We start from the raw sequence: 25,370 nt of genomic DNA on the forward strand, positions 1-25,370 counted from the left end.
AACTTTGACGATCTCAGACAAGAGGAGTATGATAATTTTGTAAAAGCCTCAATAATGACTGAAAAAATCATTTGTCAGTAAAATTCTTCCACCCTTTTGGACTCTTTGATAACAATAACAACAAAATCAAACTGTATTATGGCCCATGCACTCATCATCTCCCTCATTAGATTTAAACTCCTGCAGGACAAGGATTGTCTTTTGCTTCTATTTGTATCCTCAGGGATCGGCTTTGTGCCTGACATTGTAGGTGTTTAGTAAATTAATATTGATTGGTTATTTAATCATGGACATTTGTGATGTGTTTATTTCTGAGAATAATGGACTCTAACCATTTAATATCTCAAGAGAAATATTACAGCAGAATAAGCTCCTGAAAAATCATTCATAAGAATGTTGTCAAAAAGTGTCTAGCATTCTTCTCAAGGAGACAAAAAGTATTACACAAATTCTGTGAGATGATTTTGGAAAACATTTAGCATATAATCCCTGAGAACTTGGTCAAGAGTAGATATTTATCTGAGCTATTATGTTTTGACATATTTCAATGAAGAGATGAGATAACTTCCCTCTTAGAATATGTGTCTAGAATAGAGGAAGTCCAGATATATATCTATACTATCTATGGTGAAAGTGAAGATCAAGCAGCCAACTCTGCCTTTGTGGAATGGGTATAAAAACATGAGTTTGAAGTAGTATTCATGACAGAACCCATTGATGAGAACTATGTGCAGTAGCTAATGGACTGAGATGTGGAGACCTTTGCTCAGGTACCATGAAAGGGTTAAAACTTCCAGAGGATGAAGAAGATAAGAACAAAATGGAGAAGAATAAGGCAAAATTTGAGAACTTGTGCAAGTCAATGAAGGAAACTCTGTATAGGAAAGTGGTGCAGTGGATAAAGCATTGTACCTGGAGTCAGGAAGACCTGAGTCCAAATGTATTATCAGATAATAACTAATTGTGTGACTCTGGGCAAGTCACTTTAACCCTGCTTGCCTCAATTCCCTCATCTGTAAAATAAACTGGGGAAAGAAATGTCAAACCAATCCAGTATCTTTGCTAAGTAAACCCTACATGGGATCATGAAGAGTCAGATGATACTAAAAAAATGACTGAACAACTGAATCTGACTCTGTCCTCTGTATAGTTTTCTCTGTTTTTCACAGCAGCAGTAGTGGCCTTACCTGGCTCTATCTGCTAATATCTAATGTCTTTTTTCCCCTCTATTCCCCTTTCCCTATCTTGGGCAGTAGGTTGTTGTGTATGGGGTGCTCTTTGTTTCTTTTATTTTGAAGTTAAAATATACAGAGTAAAGAAAACACAGTTTTTATCCCCCCAAGTGGAGACAGAACATAGAATTTTGAGATTTGAGGAACTTCATGTAAGCTACCATACTTGTATCATGCAAAGTATAGAGGGGGAGATAGTATAAGAATCTGGAAAAGGGTCAAGCTAGGAAGCACTTTAAGCTCTTATAAACAGAACACTTTATATTTGTGCCTGGAATTATCGGGGAGCTCCTAGAGTAGAGACATGGCATGGTCCTTTTCATTAGCTTTTAAAAGTAATAAACATTTCAAAAACAAAATTAACTCAGTCAAGCTTGATATAATTCAATGAAGATTTATTGAGCATTTACTATATATATATATATATATATATATATATATATATATATATATATGAGTTTCTTGGTTGAAGGAGACATACAAAGATGGAGGAGACAAAAAAATCTTGCCTTTATGGAGTATGGAGTCCAGAAAGAGGTAAATTGGGCACCAAAATGAATATAATTTAAAAGAAGATCATGAAAATCTAACAAGAGGCACAAAATGTGTTGTTTGTTCAAAGAAGGGAAAGATCATGTAGAGTGAGGAAAGGGAATGATGGGAATGAAGAGGCAAGACTCAGAGAAGAATTCATGATGATGACTTTTGTACTGGATCCTTTTTTTTGAGGCAATCAAAATTAAGTGGCTAGTGTCTAAGTGCAAATTTGAACTCAGGTCCTCCTGACTCCAGGGCCAGTGCTGTATCCACTGCACCACCTAGCTGTCCCCTGTACTATGTCATAAAGTATGGACTAGGAATTAAAAAAGCAGAATAACTGGAGGACAATACAAATGAATAAATAAAGAAAAAAGAGCACACAAGTGAATCAAAATTTCTTATATTTACTTTCATAAATCTTAGTTTCAAAGAATTTTCTAGCATTTTTAATTGAAAATTCCATAGATCTACAGCTGGAAGGGATCCTAGAGGCCATTTAATCCAATATCCTGATTTAATAGATAAGAAAATTTAGGCTGAGGGAGATTAAGAGATTTGTCAAGTAATAATCCTCAAATTCTGAATTTGAACTCAGGTCTTCATGATTAGTAATTCTGTAAAAGGGTGATTTCTTGACTTTTCTATGTGCCATCTACATGTTTGGGGGTGTGCACTTAAATTTCATACATATGCTATAGTATTTGTTCTCAAGATATCTAGAAAATGTTGAATTGAAGAATGCACACAGCTTAATCTGTCGATATTTCCTGTTGTACTTAAGGTAGGCTACCACTAGAGGTCAGGATATAGTTTTATAAATGTATAACCCTCAGAAAAGTTAAAAATCAATCATTTGATAAAGAAATGTTTGAGAAGTTTTAAGTAACATTATTATATTTTGGCAAGTTTATTTCAATGTCATCTGGTGCAGCATTAATTTTCAAATCAAGCACAATCTTACCTTATATAGAAATTGCACACTGTATTCCATAATTCATAGTTATAGAGAATTCTCAGGAGAATATTGATGCTAAAAGATGACCTCCTGCATCATCAGAAATTTGAGGAGGATGAGAAGTAATGAATAATTTCCTCAATAGAATCTGGACCTCTCTCCTATTCTTATTGAATTCTACAGATGTCTATGTCTTGTCTAAGACATGTCAAGATGGACTAATTAATTCAATGGACTCTGCTTGAGCCATATGTCAGAATCTGGACATCGTGCTTCTTTGTTGTTGTTATTGTTGTTGTTGCTGCCATAGGCCATCTAGTTAGTTGGTTAATTATTTATTTTAATAAAAATTTTGTTTTAACTTCTATTGATAGACAGGTTCACATATAAGCAGGAATTTTGGGAAAAAAGAAAACAAATGACAAAATAAGCAAAAAGATCATAAATGATTCTTATACTTTCACAAATTTCAATTATTTATTGTTTGTTTAAACTCTAATTTTGTCTTTGATACAATGGTAAGCAAATCATTGTGATTATTTCTGTGAACCATTTTATAATCGTTTTTCGTGAATTGAACAGGGACTGATTTATGACATGATTAGTGTGTATTTTGTTTTTTAGTAATGTTTTCTCATTCTGCATTATATAATATGGGTTCTATCTTATTTAAATCTTTTGTTTCCTAATGGTACAATAAAATGAATTACATTTATATGCTATGATTTTGGTGGGGGGACCATTTTCCAATTACTGAACAGGTACTTTTTCCAGTTTTTTTTCAAATTTTACAATTGTTTTCTTAGAAATATTTTAGCCTCAATACCAATAATTGCTTCAGGGTATAATGCAAACAGTAATATTTTCACTAAGTGAAAAGGTAGGTATATTTTTACGATTCCCATTCTATAATTGCATATTGCTTTCCAAAAGACTAGACCAATCCCTAGCTCTATCACTAGTTTACTATAATTAATGAGCATATTTTTTGTTGTACTTCTCCTAGGATTGGATTTTATTATCTTTACCAATGTGTTTTTTTCTTTTTCTTTTGCAAGGCAATGGGGTTAAGGGACTTGCCCACAGCTGGGTAATTATTAAGTGTCTGAAGTAACATTTGAACTCAGGTACTCCTGACCCAGGGCAGGTGCTCTATCCACTGTGCCACCTAGCCACCCCCATCAATATATAGTTATAATTTAGACTCTCAGAGCTTCTTTAATTTATATTTGTCTAATTTTTATCTTTTGGGATTTTGTCAGAAAAAAACTGGAAACTAATGAGGCATGCTATTTTAGTCAGTTCTTTGTTAATGTGCTGTATATTAATGGTCAGAAGTTCTCCACTGATATAATCTAATCTTAATTCTTTTTTTTTTCAAATTTAATTCAGGGGCGGCTAGGTGGCGCAGTGAATAGAGCACTGGCCTTGGAGTCAGGAGTACCTGGGTTCAAATCTAACCTCAGACACTTAATAATTACCTAGCCGTGTGACCTTGGGCAAGCCACTTAACCCCATTGCCTTGAAAAATCTAAAAAAGAAAAAAAATTTAATTCAACAAATATTTATTAAACATCTGCTATGTCCTATATTCTTTCTAGGTGCTAAGAGTTACAAAGAAAAAAAAATGAAACAGTTCTTGCTCTCATGGAGCTTATATACTACTAGGAGAGGAGTAATATGTACACAAGTAAATAAATATACATATATATGTAGGGGATGGGTGGGGGGGTGGTATGTATACATATGTATATATGCACATACATATTTCAAGCAATACAAAATTATTTGAAGAAGCAGAGATTGGATACTATCTGTGATGGAGAGTCAAGAGAGGAGCTGGGAAAGAAGCAGGAAAGTCTTGGGCTCTGAAGATGGTTGTTCTTCATTCTCAAAGAAGACCATGTCATCAGGGAGGTGATGCCATGACAAGCATGTAAACTGGATTTGAATGAGGGGCTGTGCTGAATCACCAGCCTCACTTTCTCCTCCAGAGCCATCTGGGTTCAGTGACCAGATATGAATCAGGACAACTGGAGATGGCCCTGCATATGAGGCAGTCAGGGGCAGTTGTAAGGCTGAACTTCAAAAAAACCCTAGAAATTCTGTAAGATTAGAGAAAGGGTATATTCCAGACATGAAAGATCAATTATACAAAGAAATGGAGGCAAGAGATGAAATTATCCCCATACAGTGAGCAGCTAGCAGATTAGTTTATCTGGAACAAAGAATATATGAAGGGGAATAATATGAAATAAGATTAGAAAGGGGAGGGCATTCTTCAAGCCTGGCTGGGGGTGTTATATTTTATTCCAGAGAGCCCCTGAAGATTTCTGGAAAGTGTGGGAGATTATATGGTCTGAAATATATTTCAGAAATATCAATTTGGCAATTTTGTAGGGGATGGACTGGAGGAGGCACTTGAGGAAAGGACAAGCAATTAACAGATTATTCCAATAGTTACAGTCCAGATTAGAGGTGATAAGGAGTGAACAGAGCACCAGTCCTGGAGTTAGGAGGGCATGAGTTCAGATTTACCTTTAGATACTTGACTCTTATTAGCTGTGTGACCTTGGGTCAGTCACTTAACCTTGACTGCCTCACATCCAGGGCCATCTCTAGTCATCCTGATTCTTATCTGGCCACTGGACCTGGATAGCTCTGTAAGAGACAGTAAAACTGGTGACCTAGCACAGTATCCTCCCACCCCAAATGCAATTCATATGCTTCTCATGGCATCACCTCCCTGATGTTGTGATCTTTGAGAAGGAAGAACAAACATGTGCACAAACACACACACATATACACACGTAAATATGAGATGATAAGGGCATAATGCCTCACATTATCTTGCATTTTGCAGATACAAACAGCATGAGGAAGCACCAGTGAATTTAGCATTCTAACACTGATTTTTAAGTCAAATTAGTAGAGGGAATACTGCTAGATAACATTCAGAACTCAGCCTTCCTATTCCCAAGACAAAGCAAGTCAGCTCCTAACCTTCAAATTGGGGGCAGTGTGAAGGGATGGAGAAGAATATACATTATTTTTTTAATGAAGGCAGATTTCTAGACAAATTTGAAGGAAAAAATCTTTTCCATTCTTCAACAATATCCATATATATATATATATATATATATATATGTACATATATATATATTAATCAGCTTCCTAAGTCTATAAAATATAAAATCATTTGAGCTAAAACAGCTCTAAACCCACTTAGATATTCCCAACCCTTCCTACTGTCCTATGTTCCCTCTCATCTCTCATTTCTACTGAGTCAGAGACCAGGCTCCATTAAGTGATAAAAGTCTCTTGGCAAAAATAGCAAAAATAAGATTTTGAATTGCTTCTCTTGCTCTTGGGAGCCTGAAGCAGCTGTTGTTCCCCAGTTGAACCTGCTGTTAAGACACATTTCTTTTTCTTTTTCTTTTTTTCATTAGTACTTCAGTTCAGGAATAAATCAGCTGGTTAATTTCATTAAGTAAAAAGCCTCCAGCTCAGAACCAATAATTACCATGAATAACATTTTACCATTTTGTCTTCTTTAAAAACAAAACAATCTTTCAGAGAGAAAAGTTCCATTATATAGTCTACAAAAAAATTTTTTTTGGAGTGATAACATGGATTAGATAATATGAGAATTTATTTTGTTATCTGCCTTCCTGTCTGACTTTCTGTCTCTCTGTCTGTCTTCTATCCCCTCTTCTGTCATAAGAACAACTTTATTTGATAGGAGCAGAAGCCCAAGGAATAGCAGGATCAGGAAGAACTTCAGATCTGTTTTTGATTAGCTCAGGACTCAAATGGATACCCTAACAAATGTTAGCAATTTAATTTCTAGTTTTTCTGCAACTTTGAAAACAAGCCTGCTCTTCTGCTAATTCTCCATTCACATATTACTGAAGCCCTACTTGCAGAATCTTAAGCATAACCTTGCTGACAGATGAAATGAGTCTAATTGTTTGGAAAATTGAACATTCCTTGGCATTGCCCTTCTTTAGGATTGGGACATTAACTCATCTTTTCCAGGTCCAGTGACCACTGTGGAGTTTTCCAAATTTGCTGGCATATTTTAAATAGCTCAGCTGAAATTCTTTTGTTTTCATTAGTTTTATTGTTGGTAATGCTTCCTAAGATCCATTTGTCTTCATTCTCCAGACTGTCTGACCCTAGGTCAGTAATCACACACATATCATGGTTATGATCATTGTTAAGATTTTTCTTGTATAGTTCTTAATCCTTTCTGCTTTTGTTAAATCCCTACCATTTTTGTCTTCTATCATGACCATTTTTACATGAGAAGTTCCCTTGAGGGTCAGTTAGGTGGTGCAGTGGATAGAGCACTAGCCCTGTAGTCAGGAGGACCTGAGTTCAAATCCAGACTCAGACATTTAATAATTACCCTAGCTGTGTGACCTTGGACAAGTCACTTAACCCTGTTGCCTTGCAAAAAAAAAAAAGAGAAAAGTTCCCTTAATGACTTCAATTTTCTTGAAGAATCTCTTTGTCTTTTCCATTCTGTTGTTTTCTTCTATTTCATTTCATGGTTCATTTAAGAAAACCTCTCTCCTTGCTCTTCTCTGGAATTCTGCATTCAACTAGGTATATATTTCCCTTTCCCTTTCCCTTTTCCTCTTTCCCCAGCTCTTTGTAAAGCCTCATCACACAGCATTTTGTTTTCTTTTTCTTTTTCTTTGAAATGTTTTTTGTTGTTGCTTCCTACACAATATTATGAACCTCTGTCCATGATTCATTAGGCACTCTAACTTCCAGATCTAATCCCTTAAATCTATTCTTCATTTCCATTTCATATTCATAAAGGATGTTACACACACATACACACACACATATAAATTTTCATATATATCATATATAAATATATCTGAGAACATTCTTCAGGGTATATTCCCAGGGTAGTAGGATCCCTAGGTTTGAGGGTATGAGCAGTTAAGTCACATTTCTCATAATATTACAGCTTGTTTCCCAGAATGACTGAACCAATTCACAGCTTCACCAACTGTGCATTAGTATGTCTGTTTCTGTACAGCTGTAGTACTATTTCTGTCTTTGATGATTTCTTCCAAATTAATAAATATAAAAGATTTTTCTTTATAGAAACCATAGGATTTTAGAATTCTAACAGTTCTTTTAGATATTTTCCAAAGGTGGTCAGTGGTTCAGTTGTGCACAATTCTTTGTGACTACGAAGACCACAGTGCACTAACACTTCTATCCTCTACCATCTCTCCAAGTTCTTTCCAGGTTCATTGTTTCTATGATGCTATCTATTATTTCCCAACATCAGGGTCTTTTCCAATGAATCCTGTCTTATGTGGCCAAAGTATTTAATCTTTACATCTCCTATGTGTTCACATCTAGCTTACCTCAGCTCATAGAGCTTGCATTCCAGGTTCCTATGCAATATTGTTCTTTATAGAATTAAATTTTCCTTTCATCAACAGATACATTTGCAGTAGAGTTTCCTTTTTGTTTTGACCCAGTCACTTCATTAATACTGGACTTACTTTATAGTTGTTCTCTGATCACCTAGTAGTCTATTGGACACCTTTTCACTTGAAGGGCTTCTTCTGATGTCATCTTTTTTGTCATTTTAGAATTATCTATGGGGATTTCTTGGCAAAGAAACTAGAGTGGTTTGCTGTTTCCTTTTCCAGTGGATCAACTTTTGTCAGAACTCTCCATTATGACCTGTCTGTCTGGATAACCCTACATGGTATAGTTAATAGTTTCACTGAGCTACTCAAATTTGTTTGACATGACAAGGTAGTGATTGGGATGGGGGGGGGTCATTAATATGATAAGCTTTATTTCAATTCAATAAACACTTATTCAGCATCTACAATGTGCTAGATGCTATGCTGGAAAGACAATCCTTCTCCTCAAGGTGCTTACAATCTAATAGGGAAAGATGACTGTTATTGTTTGTCGTCTGTTCTCAATGAGGACCATGGCATCAGGGAGGTGATGCCATGACATGCAAGTGAATTGGATTTAAGTGAAAGGGTACTGGGCTAAGTTGTAGCTTCATTTTCTCCTCTAGAGTCATCTGGGTCCAATGGTCAGATATGGATCTGGATAACTGGAGATGGCCCTAAAACAACTTGGGAGGACTTCCAAGGGTGGAGGTTTGTCCCAAGTCAATGGCAAAAGATAACAGACAAAAGAAATCAGAAAAGAGGTGGGAGAGGAAGGACATATGGGAATATCAGAGTTGAGGACAAGGGCATGATACCTGTTCCTGGAAACTAATCAGAGGTGTTGATGGAAAAATGAGATAATCACCTGGAAAATTCTGAACCCTCCATAAAGAAGGACTTTGAGTCCAAGAACCATTTCCTTTAATTTAGGGGAAAAACCTGATATTTTATTGTCTGATCTTGTTATCTCTTATACTTTATGTTTCTTCCTTAAAGATATGATTTCTTTCTCATCACACCCAATTTGAATCAATGTACAACATGGAAACAATGTAAAGACTGGCAAATTGCTTTCTGTGGGAGGTGGGGGAAGGAAGTAAGATAAGGGGAAAAATTGTAAAACTCAAAATAAATAAAATCTTTAATAAAAATTTTTTTTAAAAGGACTTTGAGATTTTTTTGCTTTGTCTTTCAAACCCTCCAAATAGTTCAATTCAATTCAATAAACATTTATTAGGTATCCACTATTTACTAGGTACTATGCTAAAGGCCAGGGAAACAAACTAACAAACAAAAAGTCTTCAAGGAGTACAATCTAAAGGGGGAAAGATATACAAAAGGAAGGTAGAAGGGACTGGGGAAAGGACACTAGATGAAGTCCAGTTTCTGTCTTCTATAAAGGAAGACTCTGGGAGGATTCCACCCTCCAACCCTCCAATCTGAAGGGAGAAGAGTCTAAAGGAGGTGGAAGGGTGTCTGAGGATTCAAGGCAGAGTTAGCAGCAAGGTAATGAGATTGGGAGGGGAATCTAGCTTCTTAGGATTAAAACCAAGCAAAGCCTCAGATGAACAGTGAAGTAAACTAGAATTCCAATTTCCCCAGACAAGGAGAGTGGCAATTGAGGAAGTGGAGAAAGTATTGAGTTTTAAAATTTTTCATTGCATTAAGATTTCAGGAGATTCCTAGGAAGAGGAAATTTCCTGCATATAGGGTTTCTTTCAGAACAAATCCAAGTACATATCAACTTACTTTTGCCACAGATTTCTGCCACAAATTACCATTAACTTCTAATTGGAGAAAATAGTAAATATGGGCAGGTTTTCCCACCCTCTCACCGTTACCCCAAAATGGATCTCTGCTGTGTTACCTCTGGCTCATGTTCTCAAGGTCCAAGAGAGTCAGACAAAGACACACAGAGGGAAAGACAAATGATAGACAGACAAAAACAGAGATAGAGACAGAGACCAGGAGACAGAGAGAGAGAGAGAGAGAGAGAGAGAGAGAGAGAGAGAGAGAGAGAGAGAGATACCATGACAGGGACAGAGTGGAAAAAAAAGGACTGAACTGGTCTTAAGAACTCTCTTGTATTCCTGTTTTCTAATACACGACTATTCCAGAATCGACTTGTGATAAAGGTTTTTATTCCTGGGAGAGAGTTTGCAAAGACAGACTGAGATTGTTTTCAGAGAATTCTGTGAGAAAGATCCCAGAAGGAAGAGAAAGAACAGGACAAAAAGGAGAAAGAGAAGAAGAGTCCAATAGGTGTGCATTTATCCACCAAATTGGTCACATAAAGAAAGACACTGGTACCCAAATTTGATCCTAATTTTTTTCCTTCAGAGGTGATGACTCCTGCCTGCCAAGTCAGAGTGACTGGTGTGCTGGTCCAGGACAATGAGGCTGAACAAACCTAGTTCAATAAGACAGTAGACTCAAAAACAATCTCCCTTCCTAGCTACTCAGAATTATGAAAGAAATATTGTGTTAACTGCATCCCCTCTGGTGTTTGAGCAGGGAGGGAAAGCCATTCCTTGCCTTGAATCAGAAGCATTTAGCATTATCTGGTGTATTTTGTTCAGTTGTACCTACCAGTCCTTCCTACACCTCTCTGTATGCTTCCTTTCTGTCCCTTCTATTTTATATTTCAATACATAGATTTTTTAAAAAGTTCTTGCTAATCTTTTGGGTATTGTTATATAAGTAAAAGAAGTGGGGGGGGCGAAAATGTGGTCTGGCTAATGTGACAGACTTACCCAGCCCCCTTCCTGCTTCAGAAACAGGCACTAGGTAGTTATGGAAACAACTGAGAAATGATCTCTTCCCAGTAAATTACTGACCCATTGTCCTCTGGTATAGCATCTATTAGTTAATTAAATGTGAGAATTAGGTAGAGAATAGGACCCAGTGAAAATCATAAACTTTCCATCTGGATAAATAGTATATTATTTGAGAGGGATAAGAATGCTCTTTTGGACATAGCATAATTTTCCCTTAGATTATTATTGTTGCTGATAGACAAAAGCCAAAGTCTAGGAAGGAGAAAAGAGGAGAGAGGAGAAGAGAACTACAGATTCTTGTAGGTTTCTCCATCTCCTCCCAATTCATTGCTATATGTGTATGTGTGTGTGTGTGTGTTTATTATATTGGAACTCCAGATTTCACCCATCACCAGAGCTCCCTTTCTATGTTATATTATTGTTATATGTGGGATTACCCTACCACAGAATCCCCAGTACACATGGAATATACTGTATATCACAAGTGAGGAAGATCTTTGTTACACATGGGAAGCTGTCTTCCTAAATTTCCTCATATGTGTTAAAAACAGACATGTATGTGGCATATTTATATGACATAACAATTGACAGCTTCTGTGATAAGACTGGGTTGCCCCAAATCTGTCAATCATTTTTAGATTCCCTATCTCCTATCAGGAAAGAACCACTGGATATGCTCACATTCCCTTGGATGCCTCCCAACAAAGGGTTTTTCATCTCACTGATTAGATATTTCATCAAATTGATCAAAACTTCTTGGCCATCTGCTCCCCTTACAGGTTAAAAGAAAATGAACTCTACTTTAACCTGAAATATAGAAAATATATTTGAAAATATTTATTCCAAAGTAATTTTTAATAATTTTTTCAAATGAAGATCCTTTTTTCCTCACCTATCCAATTCCCTCCCCACACTGAGAAAACAAGAAAAAAACAAACCTGTTTTTTTTTAATTATATAATTTGGCTTAACAAATTCCTTCTATGGTTAAGTCAAAAAAAATTGTATCTTTTTTTTTATAAGGCAATGGGGTTAAGTGGCTTGCCCAAGGCCACACAGCTAGGTAATCATTAAGGGTCTGAGGTTGGATTTGAACTCAGGTACTCCTGACACCAGGGCCGGTGCTCTATCCACTGTGCCTCCTAGCTGCCCCACCTTAATCCAACTCTGAATTCATCACCTCTAGGTGGATACTGTATTTCCTCCTCTGTCAGTAGGAATTGTGATTGATCAGGATGTTAAGTTCTAAAATTCTTTCAGAACTCTTTCAGATTTCTTAGGTCTTTCAAAATTGACTACATTTGAAAAACCATTTATAACTTAATAAATGAGGTTACAGTCCCAGAAAGTTAAAAGAACCAAACCATTTTGATGTAGAGAATATAATCAGAAATAAAGTCTACCTCCTATTTTCCAGACAAAGAAACCAAGAATAGCATTAGCTATATACAAATTATTGTCAGATCGAAAGACCAAAGTAGGTTAGGAATTGTGTCATGCTTTTTCCTTATTTCATTTGAAAATAACAACAACAACAAAGAAGTATTAAAGCCATATTTAAATTTCAAAGGATTTGAATGTTGTTTTGGGGAATCTAAAAGATAATATGACTTGGGCTTGGAAAAATAAAGGACAAACCTTAGGGAATTTCATCCTTTTGAAGAGCTGAGCTTTTGATTGTATGGTATTTGCCTGGCAGCTGCTTCTTAAGTAAAGGAACACTGGTACGATATTTTTGGATAAGTAGTGATGGGTGTGTGTAAGAAGAGTTTGGGAGAGTCTCCGACTACCCAGACTGCAATTCTGCCAGTGCTGCAGGGTTAATACTTGCCATAAACAAGTTCTCAGATGAAGTTAAGCTATAGTTGGATCTAAAAGAGGTAGAAATCAATAGACACCAAAGCCCTAGAGAAGCTCTCAAATGGAAAATCTGGTTAAGTCTGTGCACTCAATGAGGTCTGTATTAGTTCACCTTTTATCCATCAATACACATTAAAATGTGATTTTTCTACTTCTAAAGGTGAGTTGTGCAAAAAACCCAACAATACCAACTCTGAAAATGTATATTAATTCAATGCATGTGTATTTATGTGTGTGCACAGAGCTTTCTTAAACTTTTTCAGAAAAACTATTCAACATTTACTAAGAGAAAACATAAAATGATTCTCAATAATATGAAAAATATTTCAAAAGCAAAGCATTCCTTCTGCCTTATTCCCCCATCTTAGAGAATGCCTTATATTAACCTCCTTTTAGATAATATTATCTTTTGCCTTTGGAAATGAATTAACATGTAGATTGCAAAGCATAATTTGCAAAAAAAGCAAAATTCTTCATAGAAGTGTCATTTTTCCAAGAGAATTTGGCCACAGCAAAAATCTAGAGCAAATTCTAAAGAAGTTTACTAGGATTCTAAACAAATGTATGCAAGAGGTTATGTATGGTATGTTTTGGGAGGGAAGCAGAAGAAGAGGATGAGTAATTTAAGGGCAATAGTACATAGGGGCAAATTTGGGATTCCTATTTTCTTATTATATATATAATATATATATATATACACACATATATATACATATACATATACATATACATATACATATACATATACATATACATATATATATATTGAATTTAGCCAAATTTATAAAAATAAGAACCATTCCTAGTTGATAAATGGTCAAAGGACATGAACAGGAAGTTTTCAGATGAAGAAATTGAAGCTATCAATAGTCATATGAGAAAAACGTTCTAAATCACTACTGATTAGAGAAAAGCATATTAAAACAATTCTTAAGTATTACTTCATACCTATCAAATTGGCTAATATGACAGAAAAAGAGAATGACAAATGGTGAAGGGGATGTGGAACAGACACTAATACATTGTGAGTAAAGTTGTGAACTAATTCCAACCATTCTGCAGAACAATTGGAACAATGACCAAAAGGCTTGAAAATTGTGCAAATCCCTTTGATTTAGCAATACCACAATAAGGTCTATATTACCAAGAATTCAACAAAAAAGAAAAAGAACTTATACGTACAAAAATATTTATAACAGCTCTTTATGTGGAGGCAAAGAATTGGAAAGCAAGGGCAAATCCATTGGGGAGTGACTGAACAAGTTGTAATATATAATTGTAATGGGACACTATTTTACTATAAGAAACAATGAGCAGGATGCTTTCAGAAAAGCCTGGGAAGCCATGATTTGATGTACCATAAAATGAGTAGAACCAGGAAAACACTGGACATAGTAATAGTGTCATTGTGAGGATAATCCTCTATGAAAGACTTAGCAACCCTGATCAAGACAATTCCAAAGGACCCATGATGAAAAATGTTTTCCACCACCAGTGCAAGAATTAATTCTGAATGCAGATTGAAGCATACTTAAATTTTTTTTCTTTTATTTTTCTTGTTTTACTTCTGTTTTCTTTCGAAATATGACTAGTATGGAAATGAGTTTTGCATAACTTCATATGTAAATTAATATTAAATTGCTTCCTCAAGAAGAAGAGAGAGGTAAATGAGAGGGAGATAATTTGGAATTCAAAATTTTAAAAAATGAATGTCAAAAAATTTTTACATGTAGTTGGGAAATATTTCATGAAATAAAAAATGTTTAAAGATGGAAAAATAAAGTCTGTCTCCAAAGAATTAACATTAATTAATTAATTAGTTAATATAGAATGTCTACTAATTTAATTCTCATATATTTCAAAGTTCAAATCTTCATTGTGGATACTATCTCTCTTGATGCAGATTATAACTGCTAAAAGCTGTAGGTCTAGTTTTTTGAGTTGCTCTGTCAAATTTTATCCTATGGTAGCCCAAATTCTGTAGATGAACCTTTCCAAACTTAAGGTCTTTTGTTCCAAGAAAAGGGACCCTTTAAAATATATCTACTGAAGAACTCGGGCAAATTTTTGTAACAGCTCAAATCACTTCACTAGGGACCATTTCTTGTTTTATTTCCAAATTTAGTTATTGAAACCTCACCATCATCAGTTCCTTTACCATACAACAGGTTTTGGAATACTATCATATGGAAATCATATTTATTTTGCTTTCAAGTTTCTCTGAACAGTATGCCCCATGGGCTTTAGAGCTTTAAGGAATGTTAGAGATTATTTGGTTCAGTCTCCTAATTTTGTAGATGAGAAAATTGAAGCCTACAAAGATAAGTTGTCTTACCTAAATTCACATGGATACTTACTAAAAGAGTTAAGAAGTTAAGACTTCATTCTCTAAAATCAGTCCTATTGCCAACACCTAGTCTACTTACTAATGATTAAAGGTTTTATGTAATCTTGGAGCTTTGAAAAAGGGGAAATAATCCACTGAAAGGAGCAATAGTTATGGAAATAATAACTTCTATAGCAACCAGCTGAATTTTGTAGCTAAAAGGCTTCAACTAGTGGAATATGAGAACAATCTCCTAAGGTAACTACAGAGAAAATCAATGCTATTCATTCTGGGATAGTGGATTCCAAAATCTTAGAACATGAGCCCATCAAACAAAACAAATATCAATCTTAACAGAACAGAGTAATCACAACATCTCTACTACTTTAATCCTGGGGGAAAAAAATCTTTGTTATAAATTAAAATGGTGTTTTTCATTCCATTGTAATCCCCCCCCTTCTTATATCATTTCCTTGTGTAATAGTAGTTGATTTCTTTGAAAATTGAATGAATTAGATCACACAGTGCTCTGACAGTAGGAAAGTCTCTATTTATCTTGGCTCTGGTCATTAGACATTCCTCTTCTATTCATAGAACTGCAGTCATACTTATCTTAAGCACACATAAAGGATGTAGCCAAGTCTCTTCCTACACCCCCATTCTCTCCCCCATTTAGCATTTACAGTAATGACATAGCAAATCTGTGGAATGCAAAAGACCAGCTGTTGGAGACAACTTTCATAAAACAATAAACCATACATCTTTATTAAAGTCTTAACTGTTGTTCTTTTGGACAAGCTAACTAGTAAATAGAAGGCAAGCTATAATATGGGAACTGTCAGACATGCTGGGTAATTTTTTCCTTCTTTTTCTTTTCTTTTTTTAAATACCTTACTGTCTATTAGAATATTGAAAGACATAAGGATTATATGGAAACAATAAATAATAGTTTGTTATTTTCTGACTATTATCAATTTTTCCAGGTCTCATAATTGTCCTTTTTAAAAAAAGTTTACTTATTTTTCCAATATAATTATCTTTTTAATAAAAGCTATCAAAAGGATAGTGTGGCTTTTAAAAAATGGTTTCCTAACTTTATTTTGAGTTGTAAACAATCACAGGAGTCAAAGCAAATTTATATTGTTATAAATGATCACATTCTAATCACAGTTTAGCTGATATTTGGTTTGCTTACAACAAACATATAGATCCAGATGAATTCCACAAATTGCCTTCTCTCTCTATTGCAGAAACAAAAAGGTTTGGAGTGAGAAGGAATTATTGGGATCCTCTAATCCAATCCCTTTATTTGCAGAGGAGAAAATTGAGGCCCAAAGAGGTGAAATGACTTTTCTTGCCCAAGGTCACATAGTAAGTAGATGACAAAATTAGGTTTTGAACTCAGACATTCTGAGTTCAGACCCACTGCACTTTCCATCATAGTTATCATACCCAACCAGACTCAGTTTTAATAAAAAATACATTGAAATGAAAAAAAATCAAAGTTAGCAGAAGCACTATATTTTGCAGAGATGCCAACCTTTTTCAAAGAAAATTATCTTGTTAATTCTTTTCCTTAGTATAATTATTGTAGCTGGTTATTACCAATTCAGTCCTACTTGCCTTATTTATGTAGTTAGTGCACCTGTTTTGCATTAAAACAGTATCAGAAATACTTATCTCAAATTGTCATAAGTTTTCAGCTGCATAAACAGCATAGCTCTGCACTGTAGGCAAATCACTAACCATTTTCCACTAAGAGAAAATGAACAATAAAACCCAACGTACCAAGAAATATATTCAAATATATTTTTTTAATCCCCACTGTAAATGCAGCCAATGGGGCAACATGCAAACTCTTATTACACCGAGCTCCCAGACCCGCAGTAAGGCACATACTATGTTATTAACAGCAACCAGCAGTGGTTTAGTTAACCCTTCCATGATCTTTCACTTCCACTACCAAAATGCCATCATGGCAGAAGAGAGCCGATATGTCTTTGGTTTCAACACCATCTGGTAGCTTATATTGCCGGGTGAAGCTTCTTGAGACAAACCCATGCTCATCCATTCTGGTGCCATGCTGAGCCTTGATCAAGAGCCAGCCTTCAAAAGTCTGGATGATGACATCTTCGGGGAGAAATTGGACCACATCCAGTAAGATCTGAAAATGAAGTTTCCTGTCCCCTGAAGGTTGCTTCTCCTCTTCTGTGTCCAGTGGAGGTTTCTGGGCTGACCTGGCCTTCCCCAGATCCACAATAGTTGGCCCTGGCAGTGCATACAAACTGTGATCCAGTCTACAGTCTTCAAGACCTCGGGCTTCAAATTCCTCCTGGTAGCGAACTGGGATTTCTATGGGGTGCCTTATGATGATTCTTTCCATGATGATTACAGAAGGAGGTCCCAACAGCCTGTGTCAGAGCAGAATCTGGTAGTGACCCGGGCCCAGTTGTCTGCAGTCTGGTTTTCCAATGGAAGTTGCCTTTCGTTTATAACCCTGGCAGAACTTCACCATTCAATCGAGTCTGAATCACAGAGCAAAACACTCTTCATCTTTTCATGAACACTGACAATCAGCTGCTATTTATAGAGCTCGTCTCGGAGTTGCCTTAGTAGACTCCCAGCATCTGCTACCATAGTAAAAATAACTGCAGTCATTTCATGCTCAGTTATTTTTGGCAAAGTTTTCTCTTTATTATAAAGGAAAATGAGTTCCCCGCAAAGTGTGTTTGCATGTGAATGTGTATAAAAGTCTTTAGCTAAAAAGACAGGAGATATGTGGGTGTTCTGTAATTGGGCACTGTCAATATACTAGGGTTCTGGCTCAGTGTCTTGATAGAACTGTGCTGCTTGGAGATATTTGGTAAAATTGAAAAGGCATCTGATTTTCCTGAAAAATATGCATCCCTTAAAATGGAAACTAGTGTTCCACCTTAAGAGCAAGGTTTATCAAAAATCCCAAATGCAAAGTTAGGGATGAAATAAACAGTAAGTCAAGTAATAAACATTTACTATGTCTGTATACTATGCCAGAAGCTGTACTTGACATTGATGAAGAAAAAAGACAAAAATGAAAAAACATCACTGCCTGCAAGGAATTTCTATTCTGAACATGAAACTCTGGGTTTGAATCTCACTTCAGATATTTTAGCTCTTAAACCTCTATTTCCTTATCAGTAAAATGGGAATAATAATACCTGTATTACATATAGCTTTATATTCAGGGTAACTCCAAAGTCTTAGTGTCATTTTTAAGCTATTAAAGGCCTAAGCTATGATATTTTAAAACTGCACCAAGACTTTTTTGGGATACATAAATACACACACACACACACACACACACATACACACATACATACATATACCATTTATACACATGTACTAATGCATATATGGGTTTGTTTATGTGGATATAAAAATTTGGAGGAAGGTGCTTTGTATATCTCAAAGTGTGAGAGTTTTACACACATCTACCTACTTGAATGGTATTCCTTCCTTCTCTCCACCTCTTATAATTTCTTGGGGTTTTTTTAGTTTCTGAGGGGGAGGGGTTGGGGGGATTGGCTTTTGCAAGGCAATGGGGTTAAGTGACTTGCCCAGGATCACACAGTTAGTAAGAGTCTGAGGCCAAATTTGAACTCAGGTCTTCCTAACTCTATCCATTGAGCATCCTAGCTACCTTGGTTATAAATGCAGTTTGTTCAGTTGGAAACAATTAGTGTATCCAACTACTAGGAAATGACTGAACAAATTGTGGCATCTGCATATCATATTTTGGCATAATGAATAAATAAATGGTGAAGAAATCAAAGAAACATTGGGAGATTGAAATGAAATGATATAAGATGAAGAAAGCACAGTTAAAGGAACAATATACACAATAACTACAATTATTTAAGAGCAACCTTAAATAGAAAATGAAAAAAATTTCAAATGCAATAATGTTGATACTAATTAAAATGCATCTGTTATCTTTCCTTTAAAAATAAAAAAGCATAAACTTTCAAGTTCTGTCAACTGCAATCACTATTTCTATACCATTTTAGTTAACTATTTTCAAGGATTGAAATGTTAATTTGTCAATGCATGATTTGTATAAATAAATTTAAAAATCAAAAATACATCTTATATTGTAAATTAGATATAATGGCAGTAATGAATAATTTGTTTTTGTTTAATAATGTAAGTTACATAACTTGGCATCTTTTCTATTTATATCACATTATCTTCTTTCTTGGAAAGATCTCTAAACTTTTGTTATCCATGTGTGTCATTTCTCTCTTCTCCTGACTCATCAAACTAAAATTTGTAAAATCCAAGTCCTTGGATTTGATATGCTCCTTATTGCTTTCTTCATGCTTATTAATAAAGATGTAAAGTAGAATTGGCCTGCTTCCAAAGCATCATATTGGCTACTGTTCCTTCTATGTTCAATACCAGCAATCAATCAGTAAGCATATATTAAGCTTACTCTGTGCTGGGTATTGTGTCTAGCTGAAGATACAAAGACTAAATGGCAACAGGGTCCTGCTTTCAGAAGTTTATATTTCAATGGAAAAGATAATATATACATACAAGATACAGAGAGTAGATACAAGTCCCAAAGTCCATTGGTATAGGAATTTCTCTTCCCCAGTGGAGATAAATGAGAGGCATGGAGATGTGATTGAAAGAGAAGACTACCAGTTTTTTCAAGCCTTCCTGCCTTTTCTGAACTTCTTCAGTTGCTTTGGGAATTTCTGACTTCCAGCATGGAGAGAAAAAATGGATAAGGCCAATCTCACTTCAGTTTATGGAAGGAAAAGACTGGGAAGACATTAAAGGAATTGACAGTCTCTATCATGTCCCTATCCCCAGAGAGCTAACCTTAGACTTCACTTTTGGTGAGATCTAGGATTCTCTCTTTTTCTCTCTCTTACTTCTCTATCCCAATGGGAGAGTTCCTTTGCTCTGGATTCTCTGGTACATGTTCTTCCATGTTTACATTCTCTGATTTCTGTTTAGCTTTTGACTAAAATGAATAAGTTTCTTTGCTGCTTACAATGTGTATCATTATAGAACTGCTCTTTGGTGGGATGGGATTCAATTGTTGGATATAAAATTTGGGATCTTCCTCCCCCTAGTTAATGAAACACAACAGTGATCCAGAGTTAGCTTGAACCTGAAAATCACATCTCCTAGACTAGTAATATTTAAGGGAGCAAATGGGTATAACTCTGGCCTGGTTCTCTCTCTCTCTCTGAAAAGAGCAAAGTGGTCAAATCTCTGACCCCAACCCCCATTTCTCTCCCAACAGAAAGCAAAGTCTCCCTTGGAGAAGGATGGGGCAAAAAGAGGCTTGAGATGTATATTCTGCTTCTCTTTGAGTCACAAAATGATATTCCATATGACATGTGGGGGAAGAACCCTTGATACACAATATAACCCCAGAAGATAAGACATTAGCTTCTGAAAGGACCAGGAAAAGCTTCTTCTATTAAATGGAGGTGTTTCAGACAAGAAAGAAGCCATAGAGTCCAAGGCAAAGGGGAAAGCATTTTAGACAGATGGAACACCCAGTGGGAGCATGATGTGTGAGGGACAACAGCAAGAAGGAAAGAATCTTGGATTGTAGATTGTGAAGAGTGGAATTATTTAAGGAGATTGGAAAAATTGGAAAGGACCAGGTCTCAAAGAGCTTTAAATGCCAAACAGAAGAGTTGGTGTTTGATTCTGGAGACCCATTGAAATGTATTGAGTAAGGGAAATAATATATACAATGCTTACTATGTGCCATACCCTATAATAAGAGTTTTTCAATTATTATCTCATTTGAACCTCATAATAACCTGGGAGTTAGGGGTTGTCATTATTTTTCAGGAAACTGAGGGGTTCAATGACTTGCCTACAATCACAAAGCTAGTAAGTTTCTGAAGTTGGATTTGAACTAAGGTCTCTAGGATGGTGCACTATCTATTGTACATTTAGCCATCACCTGGTCAGAACTATTATTAAGAAAAGTGCTGGGTGGCTAGGTGGTGCAGTGGATAGAGCACTGGCCCTGGTGTCAGGAGTACCGAGTTCAAATGTGACCTCAGACACTTAATAATTACCTGTGTGGACTTGGGCAAGACACTTAACCCCATTTTCCTTGCAAAAAACCCACTAAAAAACAAACAGGAAAAAAAAAACCAAAGAAAATTTCTTTAGCAAGTAATTCCCCAATTGACAAATGGTCAAAGGATATGCAATGATAGATAAGGAAATCAAAGCTAGGGGTTCTACCTTTACCTCTTGTTGTTTTAATGTACATTTTCCTAATTATTAGAGATAAAGAGCATCTTTTTTCATATGATTAGATTTGATTTCTTCTTCTGAAAATTTCTTCTTCTTCATATCCTTTGACCACTTATCATTTAGGAAATGGCTCTTCTTTTTTTATTAATTTAGCTCAGTTCCTTATATAATTGAAAAATGAGGCCATTGTCAGAGAAATATGCTGTGAAAATGTTTTTCTCCCAGGTTCAAGCTTTCCTTTTATTTTTTAACTGCCTTAGTTTTGTTTGTTCAAAAAATTTTAACTTTAATTTAATCAAAATTATTAAATTTACCTCCCATGATTCTATCTTGTTTGGTCATGACTCTTCCCTTATCCATGGATCTGACATAATTTTTTCCATATTCCCTTAATTTGCTAATGATATCATACTTTATGTCTAAATCATATATAAGTTTTGATCTTATCTTGGAATACCATGTGAAATATTGGTCTACACCTAGTTTCTATCAAATTACTTTCCAGTTTTCTCAGCAGTTTTTTGTCAAATAGCAAGTTCTTGCCTCAGTAGTTCAGCTCTTGAGATTTATCAAATACTACATTATTGTGGGGGTCAGCTAGATGGCACAGAGGATAGAGCACTGTCCTTAGTATCAGGAGGACAAGAGTTCAAATCCAGCCTCTGACTTTTATTAGCTTTGTGACCTTGGGTAAATCACCTAACCCTGATTATGTCACATCCAGGGTCATCTCCAGTCATCCTGATTCACAGATGACTATGGAGGAGAATGTGAGGTTGGTAACTTAATACTGCACCCCCTCACTCAGATCTAATTCATATGCTTGTCATGGCATCACCTCCTTGAGGTTGTGCTTTTCTTCAAGAATGAAGGACAAAACATTAAATTACGGTGTTCAATTATTTCTATATGTTGTGTACCTAAGTTAATCTATTGATCAACTATTCTATTTATTTTTTTTTGGGTTTTTTTGGGTTTTTTTTAGTTTTTGCAAGGCAGTGGGGTTAAGTGGCTTGTCCAAGGCCACACAGCTAGGTAATTATTAAGTGTCTGAGGCCAGATTTGAACTCAGGTACTCCTGACTCCAGGGCCGGTGCTCTATACATTGCACCACCTAGCCACCCTCACTATTCTATTTCTTATTCAGTACTAGATTATTCTGATAATTGATGCTTTATAATATAGTTTGAGATATGGGGCTACTAGAAGGTTAGATTCAGGATCACATTACCAAAAAAATTAAAAACTGCTCTTTCTCAGAGGAGGGTTTAGGGTTCATGAATATTGTCCATGAACCAGTCTCTGAGACCAAGTGATCATACATTTGTCTCTGCCATAATTCTATTCTTCTGGGGGAGATTTGGGAGAAGTGAAAAATTCTTTCCCTGTCTTCCATCCCTGATTGTGTCTCAGAATTAAGGTCTTTCCTGCTGTAGTCAAGTCCGAAAGTCCAAATAAAGAGTGAGAGAAAAGTAGGACTGGCTCTCTTTGATAGACCATAGAGTACAGTTCCCCTCCCTCCCCTTCAATTGTCAGTCCTCTTGAAGATTACCCCAGTAACTGAGAACCCAATCATAGGAATGTCCTCTCCTCTCAGCAGGTGTCAGTGCACCTGAGAATTCTCTTCAGATACCTCTAGACAAGGCATTCATTGCCTTGCACTCTCATCAACTTAACTAGAAAACTTGTCAAAATGACCTCTTCCCCACAAACCTTCCTCAGAGTAGGAAATGATAGCACAATCAACAAACTTCAGTGTTACTGAAGAAAAACAAGACTTAAGGCTAGTGACTCCCCTGAATAATGGACTCAGGAAAGCAATCAAAGAGTAAGCCCCATATAACGTAATCAATTCTACCTAATGATTACTTTCCTTGACCCCTTGTTTTTCTCTTCTATATTCTGCCTTTTGAGATCTTGTCTTAATGACAAAATCCATGTCTTTAGATTCATATGTTGATTTTCAAATCATATTTTCATTAAGAATCTAGGAAACAGGGCGGCTAGGTGGTGTAGTAGATAAAGCACCGGCCTTGGAGCCAGGAGTACCTGGGTTCAAATCCTGCCTCAGACACTTAATAATTACCTAGCTGTGTGGCCTTGGACAAGCCACTTAACCCTATTTGCCTTGCAAAAAAAAAAAAACTAAAAAAACCTAAAGAAAAAAAGAATCTAGGAAACACTACTAAGTATGATGAAGTCTTAGGCAAGAAACTGAAAAATATTGGGACAGAGGGATATTTACATCACTGCTGTCCATCAAAGGCAAGGGACCCAGAAGAGAAAAGCAGGTTTGGAAAATGGATAGCTGGCTAAGGATATAGTATCTGAGGATGAGATTTGAATGCCTGAACTGTGGCTTAAAATCTAGGCATCGTAGACCATATATGAAATACACCTAAGAATAACTAGTTATGGGACCTGATGAGTGTTCAAAACTGAAATTATCTTTTCCCCAAACCCTCCCCTCTTCCTAACTTCTGTATTACTGTCAAAAGTACCATCATTCTCTAAGTCACCCAGATTTACAACCTAGATAACCTTGACTCCTCACTCTCTCATTCTTGTCCAAGGAGATTATGATTTTTTTGTACTGATTGATATGATATTGTAATGAATTGCTAATGGTTTAGTTTTAGAGATTCATTTTCCCAGCAGACTCTGCTTTGGGAGTGAGAGTACATACAATACAGACTAATGTAATTTGTTTGTGCCTGTCAATGTTAAATAAAGTGAATCAGTGTATTTCCTATCCTATACCCAAGGAAAAGAATAACCCCCAAGAATTGAGAAGAATTATTCCCCAAGAACTTTTATGCCTCTGTTTGTCTTACACTCTTGGGCTTGTGTAAGAAACTTCTCTAGTCTTAGAATTGATTGTGGGGGGTGGGGAGCACAGTGGCCAGAGCACTGACCCTGAAGTCAGGAGGACCTGAGTTCAAATTTGACCTCAGACACATAATACTTACCTGTGTGACCTTAGGCAAATCACTTAACCCCAATGCCTCACCAAAAAAAAAATTGATTATGCTGTGATCCAACTTCCCCCTCCCTTCCCACTGTGATTCATTTATAATCTCTACCTTTGATATGATGAAACTAATTAATTAAATGGCTACTTGATTACTGGGACCCTGTCTCTGGCCTATTCTGTTTTGCCCAAGTTAGAGGAAGACTCAGTAAAATTCTGTTAACACCTCTCATATCCAATCTATTGATGAAGTATGTTGGGGTTATCTTTCCAACATCTCTCATATAACCTTCTTTGTTCTGATACTGCTATCACTTTTTTTTGATGGGTACATATATGTGTGTATTGTGTGTGTATATATATGTAGGCACACATGCATATGCATGCACATGCATATGCACACATAAGCACACACATATATACACTGCACGCACACACACACACACACACACACACACACACAGATATCTCCATGCTATCCCTTTCCCATTCAAATGTTCCCATCCAATATTCCACTCCAAACTCTCTCTTCTTTATAATCCCTTTTGCTTTGAGGATTTCACCCAACAAAGATCCCTATCACTTCCTACCTGGATCATTGTTAACAGCCACTTGATTGGTCTACAAGTCTCTTCCCACTGGAACACATTCTCCATTCTGCATTTAAAGTAAGCTTCCAAATGCTTAGGTCTGACTCTGTCACCTCCATCATTCAAAAAACTCCAATAACTCCCTAGTACTCCATGATTCAATTTAAAATTCTTTATTTAGGGGCAGCTAGGTGGCGTAGTGGATAAAGCACTGGCCTTGGAGTCAGGAGTACCTGGGTTCAAATCCGGTCTCAGATATTTAATAATTACCTAGCTGTGTGGCCTTGGGCAAGACACTTAACCCCATTTGCCTTGCAATAAATAAATACATACACACACATGCATTATTCAGAAATAAGAAATACTTCCTAATCTAGGGAGTCAGTCGAGGTAAAAA

The 25,370-nt window shown here is 36.0% G+C and overlaps 1 protein-coding gene across 1 annotated transcript; it reads right to left on the minus strand.

Moving 5' to 3' along the window:
• Positions 1–14,737: 14,737 nt before the first annotated feature.
• Positions 14,738–17,702, minus strand: HSPB3 (heat shock protein family B (small) member 3). The gene has a single exon (XM_074201780.1). The coding sequence runs from the start codon at positions 17,517–17,519 to the stop codon at positions 17,064–17,066; it is 456 nt and encodes a 151-aa protein (XP_074057881.1). The 5' UTR covers positions 17,520–17,702; the 3' UTR covers positions 14,738–17,063.
• Positions 17,703–25,370: the final 7,668 nt, after the last annotated feature.

This window comes from Macrotis lagotis, chromosome X, assembly GCF_037893015.1.
Source record: "Macrotis lagotis isolate mMagLag1 chromosome X, bilby.v1.9.chrom.fasta, whole genome shotgun sequence".
Taxonomy (NCBI): Eukaryota; Metazoa; Chordata; class Mammalia; order Peramelemorphia; family Peramelidae; genus Macrotis; species Macrotis lagotis.

Bases quoted from the DNA above. Each gene is read 5' to 3' on its own strand.
- HSPB3 (XM_074201780.1), bottom strand. From the start codon at position 17,519: ATGGAAAGAATCATCATAAGGCACCCCATAGAAATCCCAGTTCGCTAC.